Source organism: Apodemus sylvaticus, chromosome 16 (assembly GCF_947179515.1).
Source record: "Apodemus sylvaticus chromosome 16, mApoSyl1.1, whole genome shotgun sequence".
NCBI lineage: Eukaryota > Metazoa > Chordata > Mammalia > Rodentia > Muridae > Apodemus > Apodemus sylvaticus.
Genome location: NC_067487.1, coordinates 38,224,285 through 38,248,202, shown reverse-complemented (window position 1 = coordinate 38,248,202; position 23,918 = coordinate 38,224,285). Strand labels below are relative to the sequence as shown.

The window sequence follows — 23,918 nt, the reverse complement described above, 5'->3', positions numbered from 1 at the left end:
CCAATATATCATTTGCCATATATTTCGTTTGCACTGTTTCTGCTTCATCAGGCCAACTCTCATGGTCATATTACCCCATGGTGACTGACTTCCTTCTTCTTCTCCTTCCTCTCCCCCATGGTCCTTATCTGAGACACTAAGCCTGGGCACCTTTGCACCACGTACCTCCTTTCTGCCCAACTACAGATTGTCAGCAACTTTTATTAACCAATCAGGGATAATTGGAGAGCAAAGTTTACACCCCAAAGGCTGGTATGGTGAGAATCTGCTCATCTTGGGGTAACCAGGTCTCAAGATACAGAATTTAGCATTTGAATACATAGCAACAGACCAAGCCCAACAGATAAGGATTTCAGTCTTTGAAGGGAAAATGTCCTTCAAAGGCGCCTAGGTTGGAACACTTGATTCCTTTGGTGCCACTGTTTGAGAAGGCTAGGGAAACATTAGGAGCTGGAGCCTAGCTAGCGGAAGTATATGACTTGAGGTTTCTTTTTAACCTGGCCTCACTTCCTATTCTGTTTGCTTCTTATGTGCAGATGAAGAAACACGGGAGCTTCCTGTTCCCTTCACCATGACTTCCTGGCCCATTGTTGTCTTCTCTGCCATAAAATTCTCTGTTCCCCTGGAACCATAAGCCAAAAGAACCCTTTTCTTCCCTGAGTTACTTCTTGTTGGGGTATTTTATTACAACACAAGAAAAGTAGCTAACGCAATGATGTAGTACAAGCTGAATATTTGGGTCTCTCCAAAACTTACATGTTGAAGTCTACTCACCAACGGCTATAGTCATGTGATTTGGAGGGAGTGGCTGGGTCATGGGAATGAAGCCCTTAAGAATGGTATCCCTGCCCCTATGGAAATTCCAGAGAGCTCTTGCCTTTCCCACCGCTTGAAACAGCAGCAATAAAGTCATCAGCTAAGAATCAGGAAATGGGCTCTTGCCACACAGAGAATGTGCTGTCATTTTGATCATGGACTACACATCCTCTAGACCATGAACGATGAACTTGTGATGCTAAGTCACCTGGTTTACAGTGTTCTGGTAACAGCAAGCTGCCTTCATATCATTCCCTACATAGACTATTTTGAGATATGGATAGATTTACCAGCTAATATATCCATTGTATGCTTATTTTCCTGTTCTTTTAGCAGAAAGGGTCTAGTGGTAATGAGCGTGCTCAGTGCCAAATACCAGTCTACAAAAGGAGTAACTAGCCAGGCGGTGGTGGTGCATGCCTGTAATCCCAGCACTCTGGGAGGCAGAGGCAGGCAGATTTCTGAGTTTGAGGCCAGCCTGGTCTACAGAGTGAGTTCCAGGACAGCCAAGGCTATACTGAGAAACCCTGTCTGGAAAAAAAAACAAATCCAAAAACACAAAAAACAAAACAAAACAAACAAACAAACAAAAAACCAAAAAAAAAAAAAAAAGAAGAAGAAGAAGAAGAAGAAGAAGAAGAAGAAGAAGTAACTAAGACTCTCCAAGAAATAGATGACTCTAAGCCAACAGCAAGAACCACACAAGATGAGTGTAACTTGTCCTGGAATAACAGAAAGCGAAACTGTTAGAACTACATTGGTGAAGGAGCTCAAAAAGATAGAGAAGTCTCCAATGAAAGCTGAAACAATTTGAGCAGCAAAAAATAATGTTTGATTTAAAACAGTCATCAATTCACACTGCCGCCAATAAATAACTAGACAGACACCATGATGCACTAGTGTCATACTGGGACTGGGAAGCAGAGGCAGGAGGACTGCTGCCACATCAAGGCCAGCTTGGTTGTCTCAGTTCCTTCTCTACTGCTGTGACAAAACACCGTGACCACACCATAAAAGACATCATTTAATTTGAGGGCCCATGGCTCCATGGTTAAGGGCCTTGTGCTGGAAGTCTGGCAGCAGGCCGGCATGCTGCTAGAGCAGTAGCCAAGAGCATACAATGGATCCACATCCACTAAGTCTATTTGGAGAGTCACTAGCCAGGAATTATGTGGGGCATTTGAAACCTTGAAGTTCACTCCCAGTGACAAACCTGCTCCAACAAGGCCATACCCTGTAATCCTTCCCAAACAGTTCTACCATCTGGGCAGCAAGTATTCAAATGTATGAGCTTCTGGGTTTAAATGGTTTAAATTCCCATTTAAACCACTGTGCTGGGCTACAACCTGGGTTCAGATTCTAGGCCAGCTAAGGACATATAGTGGGACTCTGTTTCAATAATGGGGCAGGAGAGTGCTTGCCTGAGTGGATGAGTAGATGGGGGAGAGGAGACAAAGAATTCTGAATCAGTTTATGTAATGAACCTTCACTTGTTTTTTAGATACCATCTCACTGTGTAATCCATACTGGTCTGGATCCTGCTTGTGGTCTTTCTAATTCAGCCTTCCAAATGCTCAGTGGATACTATAAGCTAAACCAGAAAGATTACACATGTCCAGGTTTTTGATACATTATTTTAGTGTGTGTGTGTGTGTGTGTGTGTGTGTGTGTGTGCCATGTGTGTACAGGTGCTTACAGAGGCCAGAAGAGGACATCAAATTCCTTGAAACTGAAGTATAAGTACAGGTCTGAGCAACCTTGTGAGGGTGCCTGGCCTGGATTCAAGTCGTCTGGAACAGCAGCAAATGATCTAAATCCCTGAGCATGGCACCCTGCTATGGGTGCTGGGAACTGAACTCAGATCCTCTGGAAGACCAGTATATTTTCTTATCCAATTATTCGCTGACCCATGTCTCCAGCCCTACGTCTCCAGTTGTTAAGTATGGACTTTAATTAATGATTTCATCTCAGACATTGGAAAGAGGAAACAGGGTAATTTTATAAGACGGAACCATGAGCGAGCCAGGTAACCAAGGTCAAGGTCAACAGGATAAATCCTGCTGGTAGGATGTGACTTTAACACATGTGCTGAAGCAAAACTTGTTCCTCCAAGACCTCCAGGAGTCTGGCTATGAGAAAAGCCCCAGATGAATTTTAGTGGGCTTTTCTAAAACCAGAGTAGCAGAACCCCGGGAAGGATGCCAAACCAGGAAATGTTTGAGAAAGCATCACCAGGGAGAGGAGGCTAGGCAGGCACAGCCAGCTCCGTTGTTTGGGCTACAACCACGAACAAGGAGGAGCTTGGTATTGCACTTAGCTCACAGCTTCTAACATCTCTGCAGAAAAGAGGCGGCAGAAAAATCTTTTGTCTAATATTTGCATTTTGAACCCCATTCCTGATAGAGCTCCTGCCATCTTTGGAAGGTCCCCTGTATATGATTGGAACAGTTTTGGTTCTAATAAAGGGACTTTGGAATAACTTAAAGATGAAGCATGCTTACCAAAGGAACCAACCCTATAATCAGAAAATTGACACTCTCTGCTTTACTACTGGCCTCTGCAGAGGACAAAGGGATGGCAGTTGAATCCTATGTAACAAAGACTCCACAAACATTTAAAAGCACATGGTTTGCATTGCTGGACATTTATGGTTTCCCTGATGGCAGTATGCCAGGAGCAGGCTTGGGTACCTCTTCCTGAATTCTTTGTCTGATCTGTCTCTTGCATCTGAATGGGTCTTCTGTGATATCATTTATAATTAACTGGTAAGTAAACTGTTTTCTAAGGTTCTGTGAAACGCTGTAGAAAACTAACAAATAGAGAAAGGGGTTGTAGGTCATGATTCAAATGTAGAGAAATGCAAGTCATAACCTAAGGTGTATGGCTGGCAGCTGATAAGGGAGGTGGTCGAATGGGAATTGAGCTTTTAACTTAGGGAATCTGACACTATTTTCAAAAAGAAATGGTGAAAAACTGAATTAAACTAGTTGGAGTGTGCTGGGGAATCTGGTCAAAATAGTTTGTTGCAGGGAGCAAAACAAGTTTTGCTTTTTTACAAGATTCATCTTTTACAAGCAAATACCACTAGGTCAGGTTGCTTATGAACAACAGAAATGTGTCTTTCACTGTCCTGGAGGGTAAAGGTCTGAGATCCAAGTTCTGGGAAGGACCCACTGCTAAAAAGTAGATGGTCAGACTGTGTAGTCATCCTACATGATGGAATGAGGGCCCTCTGTGGTCTGGTTTTTTTTTTTTTTTTTTTTTTTTTTTTTTTTTTTTTTTTTTTTTTTTTTTTTGAGACAGAGTTTCTCTGTATAGCCCTGGCTGTCCTGTAGACCAGGCTGGCCTCGAACTCAGAAATCCTCCTGCCTCTGCCTCCCAGAGTGCTGGGTACAGGCGTGTGCCACCACCACCTGGCTCCCTCTGTGGTCTTTATGGGCATGGATCCTATTACTGTGGTATTTACCTTTATGACCTAGTTGCCCCTCAAAGTATAATCACAGTAAAGATAGAATTTCAACAGTTAAAATTTGAGCATCCACACATTTAGTCAGTAATATCTCAATACAGTGAAACATTCTGGGGCTTATCTGACAACAAAGCAAGAATGCAGCCTTAGTGACTTTTCTCATTGTTGAGACAAAATACCCAAGACAAGCCCCTCAAGGAAGAAGAGTTGTTCTGGCTCCGGTGAGCTGGAGGTATAGCTTATTACGCCTTGAAGGCAAGGTAGCAGGAACACCAGGTAGCTGATTACACTGTGTCCACAGTTAGCAGAGACAGATGGGCGCTGCTGGACAGCTGGCTCTCTACTCTGACAGACAGTAAGTACTTTAAACAGGGAACCATCTCCCAGACACATTCTGCTTTTTACCAAACTTGGGTTCTCAGGCTTGGGTTGCTAATGCCCTTATCCACAGAGCCATCTATGTCCATGGTCTCATTTCCTATCTTACTATCCTACCTCAGCTACCACAATTACTGACAGACACTGAAGTAATATGAAAAGAACCATACTATAGAGTCCTAATATTTATTAAGTTATTGACAATAAGTTTAGTAACTACAGAGTGCTTAAGAAAAGACCAGGAAGAGACAGGGTGTGTCTTAGAAGCACCAGTGTGTTAGAGAGAGAGAGAGAGAGAGAGAGAGAGAGAGAGAGAGAGAGAGAGAGAGGTTAAAAATGCCATAGTACTCAAGCAGGCTTACAATGCATAGCCTAGCATCTTCTCTTAAATTAGAGTAGATTCATAAGCTTGCTTATACTCTGATATGCTTTGCTGAAATGGGCTGGAGTTAAAACTGATGGGTCAGTAGCTGGGTGCTAGCCTCAGGCTAACCTATCTTTGCCTCCAAGCTGGAAGACTGCTGAGCTGTGTAGCGAGGTCCATCATAGCTGAAGGCAGGGAAAGACAAAGAGCTCTCTCAGTAGAATATCATGCTGTCCACCTTCTTCAACCGTAGGGGCCATGGCTTTTCCTGGCATTGAAAAATGTCAGTTTTCATAGTGACTGGAGTTACAAAGAAAGTGAAGGTTTGGAGATGGTTCAGTGAGAGAACGAGTGAAAAGAAGGTAGATGGAGGTGTTGGTAACATTTCTTAAACCAGAAAGGAAAGACGGGAAGAAGCAAGGTGTTATAGAAGGCTCATTCTTTACTATTTCAGACACTTAGTTAGATGCAAGTTTTAACTCAAAATAAGAGGGACAAAACAACACACACACACACACACACACACACACACAACCCTAACAGCAATGAAGTTCCTCCAAACAAAACCTTTCAACCCCTAGGCTTGTAGAGCTGCCTAAGCCTTGTCTGTGGTCAGTAGATAAGACAATCTCTAAGTTCCTGCCAACGGTTTGGCTTACTATTTCAGGCTTTCTGCACAATTAGAAAAATGTGGGTTTTATTGAAGACAGTTTTAAAAAAGTAGGAGCTGGAGAGATGGCTCAGGGGTTAAGAGTACTGGTTGTTCTTCCAGAGAGCCTCGGTTTAGTCCCCAACAACTATGTGGTAGCTCACAACTGTCTGTAACTCTGGTTTCAGAGGACCTGGTACCCTCTTGTAGACATACATGCAGGCAAAACACTAATGCACATAAAATAAACATGCACATAAAAATAAACCTTAAAAACCCAAACTAAGAATGAGCATAAAATTAGAGTAAAATAAAACTAATAAATGAAAATAAAAATGAAACAGAAGACTGTGTTTCAGCAATAAAAGTAAAGTCCAAAAGGGGAAATAATACCAGGATACATTTATTAATTTATTTTAAATTAAGTATCTTTTACTTAAACAGGTCTAACAAAAATTACAAATTTTAATGTGTATGATTTATTAGGTTCATTTTCATTTTCTTCCTTTTTTTTTTTTTTTTTGGTTTTTCCAAACAGGGTTTCTCTGTGTAGTCCTGGCTGTCCTGGAACTCACTCTGTAGACCAGGCTGTCCTTGAACTCAGAAATCTGCCTGCCTCTGCCTCCCAAGTGCTGGGATTACAGGCGTGTGCCACCACCGCACGGCTTAGGTTCATTTTCTAACTGAGACTATGGAAAGGCAAATCAAAGTGCTAAATTGACTTAAGATATGCTTCAAGGGAAAGTGAAAGATGTGTGATAAATGTTTGTTTTTATATTTTCACAGTATTTTATTTTGGTCCTAGGATTTTTGTACTCTATGTGTTAAGTATAATTGTATCTGATAATAACATTTTGCAAACATTCAAACCAAACCAAACCAAACCAAACCTAAAACCAAAACTCTAACTACTCCTAGGCATATAACCAGAAGATTCTCCAACATGTAATAAGGACACATGCTCCACTATGCTCATAGCAACCCTATTTATAATAGTCAGAAGCTGGAAAGACCCCAGATGTCCCTCAATGGAGGAATGGGTACAGAAAATGTGGTACATTTACACAATGGAATACTACTCAGCTATTAAAAACAATGAATTCATAAAATTCTTAGGCAAATGGATGGAACTAGAAAATATCATCCTGAGTGAGGTAACCCAATCACAAAAGAACACACATGGAATGCAATCACGGATAAGTGGATATTAATTAGCCCAGAAGCTCAGAATACCCAAGACACAATTCACAGACCAAACGAAGCTCAAGAAGAAGGAAGACCAAAGTGTGGACATTCTGGTCCTTAGAAGGGTGAACAAAATACTCACAGGAGGAGATACAGAGACAAAGTGTGGAGCAGAGACTGAAGGAAAGATCAACCAGAGACTGCCCAACCTGGGGATCCATCCCATATAGTTACCAAACCCAGACACTATTGTGGATGCCCACAAGTGCTTGCTGACAGGAGCCTGATATAGCTGTCTCCTGAGAGGCCTGAGAGTGCCTGACAAATATAGAAGTGGATGCTCGTAGCCAACCATTGGATTGAGCACAGCGTCCCCAATGGAGGAGAAAGGACCCAAGGAGCTGAAGCAGCTTGCAGCCCCATAGGAAGAAGAACATTATGAACCAACCAGTACCCCGGAGCTCGCAGGGACTAAACCACCAATCAAAGAGTACACATGGAGAGACCCATGGCTCCAGCTGCATATGTAGCAGAGGATGGTCTTGTGGGGCATCAAAGGGAGGAGAGGCCCTTGGTCCTAAGAAGGCTCAATTCCCCAGTATAGGGAAATGCCAGGACAGGGAAGCGGGAGTGGGTGGGTTGGTGAGCAGGGGGAGGGGTAATGGGATAGGGGATTTTCTGAGGGGAAACCAGGAAAGGGGCTAACATTTGAGATGTAAATAAAGAAAAAATTCTACAAAACAAACAAACAAACAAACAAACAAACAAACAAACAAACAAAAGAGCCCATAACCTAAACCTAAACTCCCCAGTTCTCTGTATGATCTTTACATTTTGAAGATTGCTTTTCCTTTGAGACAGTCTGAGTCCTGGTAGCCTGAACTCTCTGTGTAGTCCCAGAACTCAGAGATACATCTGCCTCTCTCCGGGAATGCAATAGTTAAACAAGTGTATCACCATGCTTGTCACTGTGGTAGACTCAAGTCTTCACAGTTTCAGGAAAAATTAGCAAGTGGTTTTACAAAACTCAGTTTCCTTTTGCTCCTGTTGATGTAACTGGACTATTTTGTGATTCTTTTCTTTTTCCCTTTTCAAGCATTTACCTAATGTGTGCATATGTGTGTTGTAGGTACGCATGTGAAAGTCAAAGGATAACTTCTGAGAGTTCATTTTCACCTTCAGCCATGTGGGTTCTGGGGTTCAAATTCAGGTCTGCAGGCCTGACAGCGTGTGCCTGTAACTGTGAGCCATCTCTCCTGCCTGAGTTATGAGAATCTCGTGTAGTTCAAATCAGCCTTAGTGTCCCTAGGTAGCAGAGAATGACCTTGAACATCTGATCTCTCTGGCGATAATCTCCAGAGTGCAGGCATGAGCCATGCACTTTTTATATGTTACTGGGGATCACATCCAGGGCTTAACCCATGCCAGGCCAGCTCTCTGCCATATGGGCTACAGCCTGAGACCACTTAGTTCTTGTAGATTAAAATAAACAGTAGAACCTTCCTGGGCTAAATCTTATCGGCCATGTAAATGTGAAGTAACTTCAAATGCTAGTTCATGGGGCAGGAGAATTGAAAGGGTTTCCCCCTCCTCTTGTAAAATAGGGAGTTGATTAACTCCCTACTGTTCCCAGTTTCTGTTCTCCGCTTCTAAGAAGCAGTTTTTTCTCAACCCGACCCGCTATGGGATCAACCCCCTTAGATCATCAGAAAACACTGATATTTACCTTTCGGTTCATTAAAGTAGCAAAAAAAAAGTTATGAAGTAGCTTTGAAAATGATTTTATGGTGGGACAGAGGTCACCACAACATGAGGAACTATATTAAAGGTCATAGCATTAAGAAGGTTGAGAACCACTGCTCTAAGCTTAAAGTGGATTTCTTTCTGCTGAAGAGCTCTTCCTGGGAACAAAGTGTTTAATGTTACATTGCTTTGATGTCATAAGCCAGAACATGGGAAAACTAGGAGAGTTGGTAATTTTCATCCCAAAGAAAAATGACATTTTTTGTCTCTTAAAAAAATAATACTTTGTCATGAAGACTGGCCTTTTTCTCCATTGACATTGATAGAAATTCAAACTGCAAAATCAAAGGATGGCATACGTATTTTTTTTATGATAATGCACTCGATTTTGCCTATTGTTAGAACTGAGTAACAGATTCACTTCAAAATCCTGTTACAAGTAAACATACTTTTTTGGTGATACGTTATGGCTTCATTTATACAAACAACAACACTTTTTTTTTTTAGTGGACTGAAAATGTGCATTTTATTAAAAATGTAAAAATATAATTTCTAAACGCGTTAAGTTCGGGACAGCACCCCTTTCTGGAATACACATAACTCCACAGGAGTAATTGGAGGGTAGCAAATTTCCCAGGAAGACCCTCCAGGCTGCTTAAGCTGTGCGGTGCCCCATAGTAATTTACTGGCTCAGAGTTTTTTGTTTAAAGCAGTGGGAAGTATTAAAAGTGCGAGCGAAAACACCCTTGGCTTCCAGATGACACGGAGATGATGTGAAAATCAAGATTACACATCAGTGGTAGGGCGGTGTCCCCCTGTCTCGTTTCAAAGCAACTTGTAAGCATCGTCCTCCTGGGAATTACAGGGGAGGGGGCAGTACCCTCACACGCAGACCCTCGGGTGGCAACTGGGGGTGGGGTGGGGACGACGACACTGCGGCCGGCTCCGCTGCAGGGGAAGCTCTCCCGCGCGCAGGTGGTCGGGCGCGCGCAGAGGGATGCGGGGCGCCGAGGCGAGTACCGGCGCCGCTCCCGCCGCCCCGCCACTTAGCCCGCCAGGGGGAGCGAGTGCGCTCGGCGGCCGGCTGCGGGGACTGCGGGGCCTGCGCGGGCGGCGGCCGGCGACTGCGCCCCACCGCGGCGCACCCGCGTCCCCACCCCCTCGGCGCCCGCCCGCCCCCGGCGCGGCCCTGCCCGCCCCCTCCGCCCCCTCCCGCGGCGCCATGCGCAGACTCAGTTCCTGGAGAAAGATGGCGACGGCCGAGAAGCAGAAGCACGACGGGCGGGTGAAGATCGGCCACTACATCCTGGGGGACACGCTGGGCGTCGGCACCTTCGGGAAAGTGAAGGGTGAGGAAGCCCGGGCCGGCGCGGACCCCGCGAACGGCGGGCGACCGCGCCTTTTCGCACTCCGCATCCTCCCCCGCGCCCGCCTTCCGGGTGTCTGGGCTCCGTATCCCCGGTCCGGGCGGCGCTGGGAGCGGAGCCCGAGGCCGCCGCGGGCTGCAGAGCTGTGGGGTCCGCCGCGGTGGGGTGGGGGCGGTCGCCATGGCGACGGCTCGGCGCCCGAAGGGCGGGGATGGCTCTGGGTGCAACTTTCCCGGGCGAGGGAGTTGGGCACTGCGCGCGCGGGGGCACCCGGAGCGGACGAGGGGGTCTCGGCTTCTGATCCCCTGTGCGCCCTTGGCGCAGGGCCAGCCCATCGCGCCCTGGCGGTCCTCGGACTTGTCGCTGCCTCGCTTTTAGGAGGCTGTCGACTTAAGTGCTTCTTCAGTTTGCTGAATCAAAATGTGTTCATCCAAAAGCAAGGCAGCTGTAAAGATATCTTTCAGAAATAATAATGCCTTTGTAAGGACTATTGATCTCCATCAGGACTTTTGATGGCTATGCCTGTGAACTGGCGCTGTTTCCTATGCGTGGTTTATAGTTGGATGCGACGCTGCTTTAAGTGTTTCCGTTTTCGGAAGTTTTGCGGTTTTTGAGAACCATACCTGGTAGATAGGACAGATGTTAGCTCCAGATGGTATTTATTAGCTTATAGGTACAGTTACCGTTTATTCTCACAATATATTTATATTTTAGTAATTCAGTGCCCATCTTTTGGACTTTTTGTTTGTTTTGGTAGAATTCCATGTTATAGCTTTAGCAAAAGCACAAGCATTCAGTCTTCAACAAACTTGCTCTCTAGCCCACCATTTGTGACAAGGAAAATTCTGATTACAACCTTTGTGAGGTGGACTTTTTTTTTTCCCTCTTTAAAATATTTAAGCCTGCTATTAAGTATTTAGAGGAAGGAAGTTTGGAGCTGCTAAGAAATAATTCATGCATTGGTTTTGGAGAAATAATGGATTGTGACCTGCATATAGTAAGCTCGTAGATATTTGATTGAAATGAAAAAGTTTGTCAAATGACACAGCAAGCTAACTGAGTTCTGTGCTCCCAGGAGGAGCAGACGAGCCCTTCCATCCTTCTCTTGCCCTTTCCCAGTCCTAGAACTGAAAGTTGCTGTGTAACCCTCAGGGGAACAAATGCATACACCTTCCTAGGAAAGTCAGCCAGTCAGTCAGTGTGAAAGACAGCAGGTGTGGTCTGGGGCGGGAGCCCTGATCTCGGAGAGCCAGTGAGATGTTTGTGAACACCTTCCGGCTTTTTGCTTCGTCTCTTTTTATGTATGCATGTATGCATGCATTTATTTATTTATTTTTGAGAGAGTGTTAGAATGCTGCCCAGGCTGGCTTTGAACTTGTCATTCTTCATGCCTCAGCTCCCTAGGTAGCTGGCATTCACTGGCAGCTCTTCCAGTGTTTTCTTTACCTTTAGCTAGGCATGTATGTTCCTTGTTGGCTGTTATAGAGTCGGTAAGAAATGCTTAAGGCTCTGATCGAAGTGATAAGGCAGGCTTGAGCTCCGCAGGCTCCTTCTGAAGGTCCTGCTTGGAATGGTGGCGTCTGGTCCTCCGTTCCTTTGACTCAGACCAGAGCGGATCAAACAGAATGGATGGGAAGAAGAGATTGTTTTTCAGTCCTGGGATTTGACCTGGGAAGTAGCAGTGACTCGAACCTCCCTCCCAGTGACTCTGCTTTTCCTTAACCTTCACTTCTCCACCCACTCAGCCTTCTCTTGAAATACTATACCGTCATTCATAAACCTCCTCCAATACAGAGGGCCCGAGTGAGTGAGTCAGAGGATCGCGGCCTTCGTGGTTATAATTAAACTTGTCCTTGAACTTCTTAGTTGACGTGGGTCTAAATAGGCAGCCAGTTCATTTTAAAACTGTTAAACAGTTGTTTGGGATGCTTTTTTTTTTTTTTACATTAGTAATGTCAAATTAGTAACCACAGGATTGGCTATGATCCTCTCCTTACTGAGGAATGGCTGGACTGTGCCATATGTCATTTGGTTTATGCATCAGAGAGGGGAGAGCATGACTGTCTTAGTTAGGGTTTTACTGCTGTGAACAGTAAAGGCAGCTTTTATAAGGACAACATTTAGTTGGGGCTGGCTTACAGGTTCAGAGGTTCAGTCCAGTATCGTCAAGGTGGGGACATGGTAGCATCCAGGCAGGCATGGGGCAGAGTTCTGCATCTTCATCTGAAGGCTGCTAGTGGCAGACTTACTTCCAGGCAGCTAGGGTGAATGTCTTAAGCCCACGCCCACAGTGACACACCTACTCCAACAGGGCCACACTTTCTAATAGTGCCACTCCCTGGGCCAAGTATATACAAACCATAATGACCATGGGAGGAATGTGACCCAGGTTTGGAGTTACGTGTGTGCTTGCTCTTGCTGCAGGGACACCAGAAAGAATGAGTACTGTTAGGTAGGAGAGAAAGTGGGAGGCAGGAATTCCCAGAGAGCGGGTAGAAATAAGCGTGTCTGGTCATATTGGAAATTAACCCCAGTCTTAGTTTGACAAGAACTCTTTTTTTTTTAATTATTTTTATTTTCTGTGCATTGGTATTTGCCTGCATGTGTGTCTGTTTAAGGGTGTTGGATCCCCTAGAACTAGAGTCACAGATAGTTGTGAGCTGTCATTTGAGTGCTGGGAATTGTACCTCGGTACTCTGGACGAACAGCCAGTTCTCTTAACCAGGGAGCCACCTCTCCATCCAGCCCCCCTCTCTAAGAATTCTTAGAGATAATAGCATCAGCCATAAATTCTGTGTATCTATGTACATACTGATCTCTCTCTCTCTCTCTCTCTCTCTCTCTCTCTCTCTCTCTCTCTCTGTTTTTGAGAGAGGTTTCTCTGCGGAGCCTTTCTGTCCTGGAACTCACTCTGTAGACCAGGCTGGACTTGTACTTAAAGATTCACCTGCCTCTGCCTGGGTCTAAAGGTGTGTGCCACCTCCACTCTGGCCCTAAATTCTAATTGAGAAATGTGGAGTACATTCTTTAAGAACTATGAGTGTTGGTAAAGTTAACATAAGAGACTCTAACGGGAGCTGTGATGCGGAAAGATGGGGAAAGGTCTGTTAAGGGTTAGTCTCCGCTCCTTTGCTTGCTGCCTCCCAACTCCCATCAAACAGTTATCAACTATGGACAGACAGCCATGTTACTATAATAGTAGAGTCAAATGGCTGTTTTTGACAGTTTTTATGAGTTGTGTCTTCATGAAGCAAGTAAGTCACTTCTACATATTACCTGTTAAGTTGCTGAGTATTTCTATATTAAGCCATTACTTCAGGTAAATAGATAATCTTCTCTTTGAATGAATCAGGAAAATTTCCTTAAGTTAAAAAAAAAATCTACATCTGGGCTGGAGAGATGGCTCAACAGTTACGATCGCCGACTGCTCTTCCAGAGGCCCTGAGTTTAATTCCTAGCAACCACATGGTGGCTCACAAGCATCTGTAATGGGATCTTAATCCCTTTTTCTGCTGTTTGAGAAGACAAAACATACACACCCCTATACACAAATAAATATAAAAATCCCACACATAATATGTATATATACATATATAATATGCGTGACATGAGTGACTCTTTAGAAAATAAAGTTAGGCATCAAAGGTAGGTTGTAGGACGGGGCCTGGTGGTACATACTTGTAATCTCAGCACTCAGGAGGTCAAGACAGGAAGGTTGAAAGTTTGAGGCCAGCCTGAGCTATATAGTGAGACTGTCTCAAAATACTTAAATCAATCGGGAATAGGCATGGTAGTATATGCCTGTAATCTTAACATTGGAGAGCATATAAGGCCATTCTTGGTGAGATATTGAGTTTGTGTCCTGCTGGGGCTGCATGAGACACTGTTTCTAAAAACAGAAATACAAGTTCATGTTGTAGAAGAATATGTACAGTTTGACATTTATATGGATTACAAGACATTTGTCTAATGCCAGTATAAATACTATCTGTAGAGGACATATGTACTAAAGTTAGCCTAACAATTGAATTTGTAGGGACTTATTCTGTACATATGCATGTGCTTGAAACATTCTATTATGTGATACCATTTATGTAGTATAGAAGCTTAGAATTCGCTGGGTGTGGTAGCACACATCTGTAAACCCAGTACTCGGGAGAAAGACGAAGGCAGGAAGATTAAGTCTAGCCTCTGCTACATAACAAATTGAAGACCGGCTTGGGCTGCATGAGATCTTGCCTCATAAAACAGAACAACAATTACAATAAAAAGTTTAGAACTTTACACACACACACACACACACACACACCATGTTACATATGTGGAGGTCAGAGGAAAACTTTCTAGAGTTCTTTCTACCACATGGTCCCTGGGATCAGAGTCAGGTCTGTAAGAGCCGTTACATACTAAGCCATCGCCCTGGAACTAACTTTTCTAATAGGCAAATAGTTTCTCCGCACAGTGAAATATCTTGTAAACATTTAGGGGAAGAAGTAAGGAATGTTATGTAATTTAGAGAAGAGTTTTCTATAAATACTTTAAGAGCAAAAGGTAATGCATAGTTACTCAACATATATGTGTAAGTACATTTTTTCTCCTCATATAGCGTGTCTCTATGTAGATATGCATGAACTGCTGTGATCTTTGCTCCACAGACTAGGTAGCCAAGGATGCTGTTGTTCATTCTTTGTTTTTTTGTGAGTGTGCCATAGTAATTTCTCAAAACTTTTCAAAAATTTTTATTTATGTATGAGTGCACACCAGAAGAGGGCATCAGATCCCATTACAGATGGTCATGATCCACCATGTGGTTTCTGGGAATTGAACTCAGGACTTCTGGAAGAGTATCTAGTACTCCTAACCGCTGAGCCGTCTCTCTAGTACCTACATTTTATGAAAAGAATGAGGTGTTACTGTGTTTTTATGGATTTATGTGTAATAAAATACGTTAGTGCATGGGAGAGGGACACTGAATTCAGAGTTAGTGGTCACCTCTGGGGAGAGATGGAGAAAGGCTCTGGGAGGAATCATCTGAGACTTCACCTATGTCTGTAACGTGTTGCTTACGCTTCTGGTATTTGAAATTTTGTATGATTAAAAAAAAAAACTTTACCTTTTTATTTAGTGTGTGTGTGTGTTGGAGATGGTTCTTTCTTTGTTTCTACCATGTGGGTCTTGGGGTGTGAACTCAGGTTATCAGGCTTGGAGTCTGCCGCCTTACACAGCAGCCTGGTGTCTTTCTCCAGCCCTTGTATGTTTTGATGTTCCTAAAATAAATCCTTTAAGCTCCCCTCTCAAAAGTATTAAACTATTCCCTTACACTTTTATTAGTGGAATTTTCTTCTAATTTTAGAAAGCAAGCGGAAATGGTTAGGCAGCTAGAATGCTTTCAGAGAATCTTTCTATCCCTGTGGCGTCTCTAGCCTGTTAAAATCTTTTCTTTTAAAAATAGGATCTTGTTACACCTCAGCATTATGTGTATGATGAGATCATTTGTTGACAATGTTTTGTAGTTAAACAGAGTCCAGGGTAGAGAGAACAATGAGTTTGTAGTTAGCTCATCTTTAGTTGATTGACCTGCTGCTCTTGGAAGGTGAACCTTGTAGATGTGGCTAATGCCAGTGTTGCGGTTTGCTTAAAAGCAACGTTTTAGCACTGTTGAAAACATAGTAACAGTCTGAAAAATACCACTTAAGCTTTGATAAAGGGCAGGCAGGGCAGGCCCCTCAGGGAATATATACTCTTGGCACAAGTCCTTTTGTTACATTCACTGATTGATGGGAGCAGCAATTCTGGGGAACAGCAATTTCTTTGACTCCGCCTAAGTTTACTCAATAGAGAATCTTTAGCCCAGTTTTGAGAAAAACAGTTCTGATTCTGACATGATACCATTCCCTCTCCCTTTCTCATTGCATATGGTTGGTAGGGAAGAGTAGATAGGTTGAAGGACTTAAGAGCCAGAGGAGCGGTGGAACTTGATCAGAATAGCCCTCTATACCCTGACAAACTACAGACCCTAAGAATCCCCAATTTCTTCATCCTCAAAATAACAGGCTTTGAAGACATAGAATGAATCTTGAGATACTATGTTTTAAAAGTGTTACACTGTGGAAATGTTAATGTTGCCAATCACATTCAAAGCAAACATTTCTGTGTTCCTATAGGTTAACTCTGGCAACATTGTAACGCCATAGCTTTAAATGACTGTCTTAACTGGGAAGAAGGAAGGTGGGAAGGATGGGTAACTGGAAGGAGATAATATCTTCACTTCTTTGTTTGTTTTTTGAGACTGGGTTTCTCTGTGGTGTAGGGCTGGCTGTCCAGGAATTCTCTGCAGACAAGGCTAGCCTTGAACTCGTCCTTACATCTGCCTCTGAGTGCTGGGATCAAAGACCTGTGCCTCCACACCCAGCTGAGATAAGGCCTAGGGTAACAGAAAATATTTTATGAGCATCAGGGTTGAGACATTGCTTGAAAACTTTGGAAAGAGAAGTTTGTATTACTTCAATTTATCTATCTATCTATCTATCTATCTATCTATCTATCTATCTATCTATCTATCTATCTATTCATTTATTTATGAGTCTGTGTGTTAGTGCACTTTTCTTCTCACCTTAAGTCAGCTCACACCTTTGGCTAGTGTAGCTAACCAGCCTGCTCTAGGGGATCAAAGCCGGTTGAAACACGTGTAGAAGGACCTATTCCACACTTGGCTGAACCAGTGTGCCAGTTGAGGTCTGGCAAAGGGCAGAATAATCTGTGCCACCCCATTTAGTCTAGTTTTGATCTCAGTGATGAAGGTGTAAAATGAGAACAAACTGGAGGGGAAATGCTGCATTTCTTCTTCCCAGGGTGGAAGATGCTCACTCCCAGATCACCTGGCAGGCATGGGGAAGTAGGAGTGGCTTAGTTACTACTGCCCAGTCTCTCTGCAGAGACCTTGAAGTATATAATCCAGTGTAGAAAGCCTTTTTTTATATGACTCTTGTTATTAATGCTATTCTAGCTCCCCCCTGTGCCCCCCAGACAGGGTTTCTCTGTGTAGCCCTTGGCTGTCCTGGAACTCACTCTATAGACCAGACTGGCCTCGAACTCAGAAATCTGCCTGCCTCTGTCTCCCAAGAGCTGGGATTACAGGCGTGCACCACCACTGCCTGGCTATTAGTGCTATTTTAAAGACTTATTTTTTAAATTGTGTTTGTATATGTGTCTGTCTGTATATATATATATATATATATATGTTTGACTGAAGGTGTGTGTGTAGAGCCTGCTGGAGCTGGAGTGACAGATGGTTGTCTGCCTCCTGCTGGCGGCCATCCTGTGGAGGAGCAGTTTGTGCTCTGAACTGCTGGACCATCTCTCTTATCTATCACCCTCGTGTCCTTTGACCTCCCAATTCTCCTGCCTCCTCCAGAGTGCTGGCCACCTTTAAAATCAATAAGCATATCACCTTGCTAGGGCTGCAATAGCAGCACTAAAGATTGTTGGCTTAAAACAAGAGGAAATTATTCTCTTACAGTCTGGAGGTCAGAGGAGTGAAAACAGGGATCCCCAGGGCTGTGCTTCTTTTGAAAGTCAATGGCGAATGTGTCCCTTTACTCTGATTATTTCTGGTTTTGCCTGGCTTGTGGTAGCATAACTCTACTCTCTGCTGCCGCTGCTGCCACCACATATGGCTAGTTTCCTGTTTCTGCACTCTTTATAAGAGAACAAGTCCATAGATACTTGTACCCACCCTGAATCTAGCATCATACCATTCTGAGAGCCTTTACTAATTCTATTTTTTAAAATTATTTATTTTGTGTACATGAGTACACTGTAGCTGTCTTCAGACACATCAGAGGATGGCATCGGATCCCATTACAGCCACCATGTGGTTGCTGGGAATTTGAACTGAGGACATCTGGAAGAGTAGTAGTCAGTGCTCCTAACCACTGAGCCTTCTCTCCAGCCCCTACTAATTTTATTTTGAAAGAGCTGTTTGTAAGATTCTGCACTTCCAGGCTGACATGGATTTCAGCAGGCCAGACCTGCTGGACTGTTTCGGGGTTTATGATTTATATGTGAACACAGACATCAGTGTCGGGTGTCTTCCTGCATTGTTCCCTGATGTTCAAGGTCCTTCACTGAACGTTTCACCTGAAGAACTTTGAATGGCCGAGAAGCACCTTAAGAAATGTTCAGCATCATTAGTCATTAGGGAAATGCAAATCAAAACAACCCTGAGATTTCACCTCACACCAGTCAGAATGGCTAAGATTAAAAACTCAGGAGACAGCAGGTGTTAGAGAGGATGTAGAGAAAGAGGAACACTCCTCCACTGCTGGTGGGATTGCAAGCTGGTACAACCACTCTGGAAATCAGTCTGGTGGTTCCTCAGAAAACTGGGCATGAGACTTCTGGAGGACCCTGCTATGCCACTCCTGGGCGTATACCCAGAGGAGTTCCCGGCATGTAATAAGGACACATGCTCCACTATGTTCATAGCAGCCCGGGTATTATTTATAATAGCCAGAAGCTGGAAAGGACCCAGATGTCCCTCAGTGGAGGAATGGATAGAGAAAATGGGGTATATTTACACAATGGAATACTACTCAGCAATGAATTCATGAAATTCTTAGGCAAATGGTTGGATCTGGAAGATATCATCCTTAGTAAGGTAACCCAATCACAAAAGAACACAACATGGAATGCAGACACTGATAAGTGGATATTAGTCCAGAAGCTCTGAATACCCAAGACACAATTCACATATCAAATGATTCCCAGGAAGAAGGAAGGAGAGGTCCCTGGTCCTGGAAAGTCTTGATGTAGCATTGTAAGGGAGTACCAGGACAGAGAAGTGGGAGGGGGTTGATTGGAGAATGGACGGAGGGAAGAGGGCTTATGGGACTTATGGGGAGGGGGAAACCTGGAAAGGGAAAATCACTTGGAATGTAAACAAAGAATATAGAACCTGAAGCTAGCCAGGCGGTGGTGGCGCACACCTGTAATCCCAGCACTCTGGGAGGCAGAGGCAGGCGGATTTCTGAGTTCGAGGCCAGCTTGGTCTACAGAGTGAGTTCCAGGACAGTCAGTGCTATGCAGATAAACTCTGTCTCGAAAAAACACATCCAAAAAACCAAAAAACCAAAAAACCAAAAAAAAAAAAAAAAAAAAAAAAAAAAAGACCCTGAAGCTAACTCACCCTGTCAGCTAGGCTGGCTGGCATCCTGGGGTCTGCCTGCCTCTCCCCTCCAGATGCTGAGTTGCAGGCATGGGAGCTGAGACTTTGAACTCAAGTTCTCTCTTATTATCTCTCTTATTAGGGAGGTCTTTCATGTGTAAGTTGGATGCTTTTTCAAAGGATTCATTAAAGGATTTAGTTCATTTACTGTGTTGATTTTTGGGGGAGGGGGAAAGGTCTTTTCTACACAGATCTGAATGTCCTGGAACTTATTCTATAAAGATCAAGTTGTCCTTAAACTCATAGAGATCAGCTGCCTTTAATCCTGAATTCTGGGATTAAAATTGTGTGACATCATGCCCCTTTTCAAGATTTTAGGGTAACTTTTTTTTTTACATTTATTATCATTTATTTAATGATAATTTTTAAAATGTATTCTCTCATACATCCTACTGTGGTTTTCCTTCCTTCTTCCCACTTCCTCCTCTCCTCCTCACCTCCCTGGTCCCCAGATGTCCGCTCCCCCCACCGTGTTTTCCTTCAGAAAGGGTAGGCATTCCAGGGATATCAACCAAACATGGTGTATCATCGTGTTGCAGTAAGACTAGGCACACCTTGGGGGTAACTTTTAAGTTGATTTGAGAGAATCTTTTAACCAAATGTCTCTATAATATCTAAGATTTTTAAATTTAAAAAACTAGAATAAACGATTTTGAAATTGATAGGGTTTTAGCAGACAAGGCTTATATGCTCTAATATAGGAAAAAGATCAAATGAAAGAATGAAATTTTAGAGTGATTTTCTTTTCTTAAGTATAGAATATTCGATCTATTTTCAGATTTTCACCATGAGACATCAGAAGATGTTTCTGGTATGTTCAACTTTTATATGTTTTATTAAAAGGGTGCATATATATGCATTATATTGTACAACTTCTGTTTTGGTTTATCCTTTTTTTTTTTGAGGGTTAATTTTTATTATCATCATCATTATTTGAGATAGGATTTCATTCTGTAGACCCAGAGAACTTGAACTTGGAGATCCACCTGCCCCTGCGTCTGAGTTAGGGGCCTGATGGTGGGCATTACATGCTTAGCTATTTTATTACTTTTTATTTATGTACACGTGTGCGGGTCTGTGTGTGGGCTTGTACTTGTGCGTGCCAGTGCCTGCAGAGGCCTGAAATCTTGGATCTCTCTGGAGCTGAAGTTACTGGTCGTTGTGAAGCAGCCCAATTCAGGTGCTGGGGACTGAACTCAGATCCTTTGCAGAAACATGACAAGCTCCTAACTCCTCCTGAGTTACCTCTCCAGTTCCCAGAGCTTTTCTAAATATGTATTATTGTGGTCTGCCGAGGTGGCTCTGTGGGTACCAACCCTGGCTGTGCACTGCAAGTTCACTGCTCCTGAGTTCTGTCCCTGGAGCCTGGATGGAAGGAAAGTACTGACTCCTGAAGCTTACTTAGCCTCTGGCCTCTGCGCATGTGCTGTGGCACGAGGCTCCCCACACTCACACATGGATACCACGCATAAAATAAAGAATTTACAAATGTCCAAAGAGTGCTTCAAAGTGTCCAAAGAGAATTTCCTCTCAAGGAGGGAGCATCAAGTTTTTAACCCAGTCTGAGTTGAACTCTAGGCTGTCCCACTCACCAACCGAGTACTTGAGGATAAGTTGTGGTCTCTGTGCCTCAGTGCCCCATAGAATGGTATTCATAATGCCAGTCTTCCAAGACTGCTGAGAGTTAGTTAAAGTATGTTTGTGTACAAAGTGGATGTGCCGATGACTTATGAGGTGTACGGCTTCATTGTATTACACAATACAAATCAGCTAGGTTCATATTATTGCAAACAGTATTTGTTTAAGAAGAATTTACATGATTTAAACTGTAGTCATATGAGCCTGTAACTTCCCTTCTGTGCTGGGAAACAGAGAAATGGATGGTTCCTGTCTGCGGCCATAGAGATGTTCTTGAAAATCTTAGCTAGAAAGCGACCTCTTTGTAAAGGTCTGGTGCTGTGTGTGAGTGACCTGTTGAATATTAACTGTTGAGGAGATGGGCTGGACTTCAGAATCCAGACGTCTCCAGCTTGCTGCTTGGAGCGGTGGGTTGGGATGGTGGTATTTAAGCTGCCCTCGAGGGCGATGTCCAAGGCTCTCGATAAGGGCAGGCTTTGAATACCAATGAACCGAAGGCACTGTTTGAAGAGCTGAGATCCAAAATGGCTATTCCCACATCCACATGAACTATCCGCATGGATTGCTCAGGGCTGATCAAATAGGGAACGGGGATTGGTTTGGGAGCAGTAGAAATGTATCCCTGTCTACTGTGCTGGTTGGCTGAAAGGTCCTTTACAAACACTGTCCCCTGTGTTATAGAACAGGAGATGGCATTTACCGAGGGTTTTAAATTTGCAAATCAGAAGTCTGCTAAGCACCTTCAAAGAGGAACATCACCAGAGGCTACCGAGTACTGCCTTCCCGGTTGGAAGGATACCTGGGCATTCAGTCTGCTCTTGTGGAAGGCTGGATCTGCCAGTGCCTGGTATGGACGCCCTCCCCTTGGGTGGGCAGACTTTCTTTCTTTTTCTTTTTAACTGAAAAGGAGTATAAAACAATTCAATTCGAAATCCAGTGGCTATAGAATTCCTTTCTTATTTTTAAATAGTAGCCGGCAACTATGGAAGCCTGGGTAACTTTATTCTCCATGTTGATAGGGAGGAACACCTCTCATAGTCTCCTATAAGAGCCTGCTGTATTGGAACAATGCAACAGATTAAGCTGTTTTCTGAAATTAGTCATTAGGAGATCTGCAGTCTTTTGTTCTGACATAATAAGCTGTAATAAACGGAGACACATTTATGCATGTTTTCAGTTTACTTTGTAGCTCAATTTGGAGCTGTATGTTTGTTTTTTTTTTTTTAATACAGCGTCACCTTTAATTCTCAAGGCATTTTATTTAATTTGGTCCCCTAAAGTGTCCCTCCAGCTGTCTCCCTCACAAACAACAACAAAGGAACCATTATGCTAATTTTCTGTTAAGCAGACAGGAAAACCAATCATATGCCTTTCTCTGTTGCTTCCTTCCTGTTTCCTTCTGTGTGCAGGGAGGTTTGAATGGCCATTTGCTTTATGATGGCTGAGGTAACTCCTTCTGCCCCCCAGTTAATTTTCACCTTTTTTGTTTGAACAGTTTTACGTCATGTGCTTTTTTAATTATTTATTTTATTTTTTTGCATTTAAGTCAGCAAAATTTTCATTTATGTATATGTGGTGTGTGTGTGTGTGTGTGTGTGTGCCACTGAGCACATGTGGAACTTAGAGGGCAGCTTTGTATATGCACTGCCCAAGTCTTCTTTCCCCATCCACGTATGTGATACTAGGGGTTGAACGAAGGTCACTGTGCTGGGAGGCCAGCAGTTTACCCACTGAAGGCTCTCTGGAGCGGTTTTGAAAGTGAGAACTTATATCCAAGCGCTCCTTGTTATTTGTAGTTTGGTGAAATACTCAGGTATCAGAACAAACTGTGCTATGCTTGGTTGGATATTAGCTTCATTCATTTTGCCTTCTTAACAGGGGGACTAATAGTGTTTGCAGGTGAAATACTGAAATACTCCTGCCTGAAATTATGTACTTGAAATGATAGACTTGATTCCTATCACTTGGCAGCCTTTATTCTTGTTAAATTCTCTCTCGGTTTTTAGTATCCGACCATAAAATGTGCCACATTATTGCTGAGTCATACTAACTTTTAAGTGACTTGAACTGTCCTGTTGTAGAATTCGCATTGTGCTCCTTGTTTCCCTATATTCTTAAATACAAAAATGTGCCGGGTGGTGCCAGGTAGTGGTGGCGCATGCCTTTAATCCCAGCACTTGAGAGGCAGAGGCAGGCGGATTTCTGAGTTCAAGGACAGCCTGGTCTACAGAGTGAGTTCCAGGACAGCCAGGGCTGTACAGAGAAATCCTGTCTCAAAAAATCAAAAACAAAAATGTATGTGTGTGTGTGTGTGTATGTATGGATGTGTGTATGTGTATATGTATATGATGTATGCATATGTAGCATATGTATATGTATGGACACATGCATGTGTATGTGTGCATATGGGTGTGCATAGTGTGTATATATGGACATGTGTATATGTGTATATGGTATGCATATGTGTGTGTGGACATGTGCATGTGTATGTGTATATGAGTGTGCACATTGTGTGTGTATGTATGGACATGTGCATATGTATGTGTGTATATGGGGGTGCACATTTGTGTGTATGTGTATATATGGATGTGTGCATGTGTATGTATATATATATGGGTATACACACCATGTTGTGTTAGTGGAGGTCAGAGGACAACTTTGAGAAGTTGGTTTTTTCCTTCCATTTTGTTGGTCCCAGAAATTGAACTTAGGTCATCAGGCTGAGTCAAGCTAGAATCGTTAATTAATTAATTAATTTAGAGAAAGGGTCTTACATGCTAGCTTCTGTTGGCCCCAAAGTCACGGCAGTCCTCCTGTTTCAGACGTCTAAGTTGAATTCATAGGCATGTGCCACCATATCTGGCTTCTCTTTAAAATGTCAGTCTTCTGTATCCCAGGCTGACCTTGAACTGGCTGTGTATTGGAAGATGAGCCAGAACTTGTGATCCTCCTGCCTCCCTGTTGTGCACTTGGGTGCATCACATTCCGTTACATAGTACAGGGGTTCAACCCCAGTGCCTGCTGCCCGTGCTATGCAAGTACTTTACCAGCTGAGCCTCATCTGCAACCCTGCTTTGTTATTT

At 43.4% G+C, this 23,918-nt stretch overlaps 1 protein-coding gene across 1 annotated transcript in view; it reads left to right on the top strand.

Moving 5' to 3' along the window:
• Positions 1 to 9,791: 9,791 nt before the first annotated feature.
• The window catches only part of Prkaa1 (protein kinase AMP-activated catalytic subunit alpha 1), a 36,390-nt gene continuing 22,263 nt past the window's right edge, over positions 9,792 to 23,918 (top strand). The window contains exon 1 of the mRNA XM_052159516.1: positions 9,792 to 9,953. Coding sequence (XP_052015476.1) covers positions 9,827 to 9,953 — 127 coding nt within the window. The 5' untranslated portion in view covers positions 9,792 to 9,826. The remainder of the gene's footprint in view (positions 9,954 to 23,918) is intronic.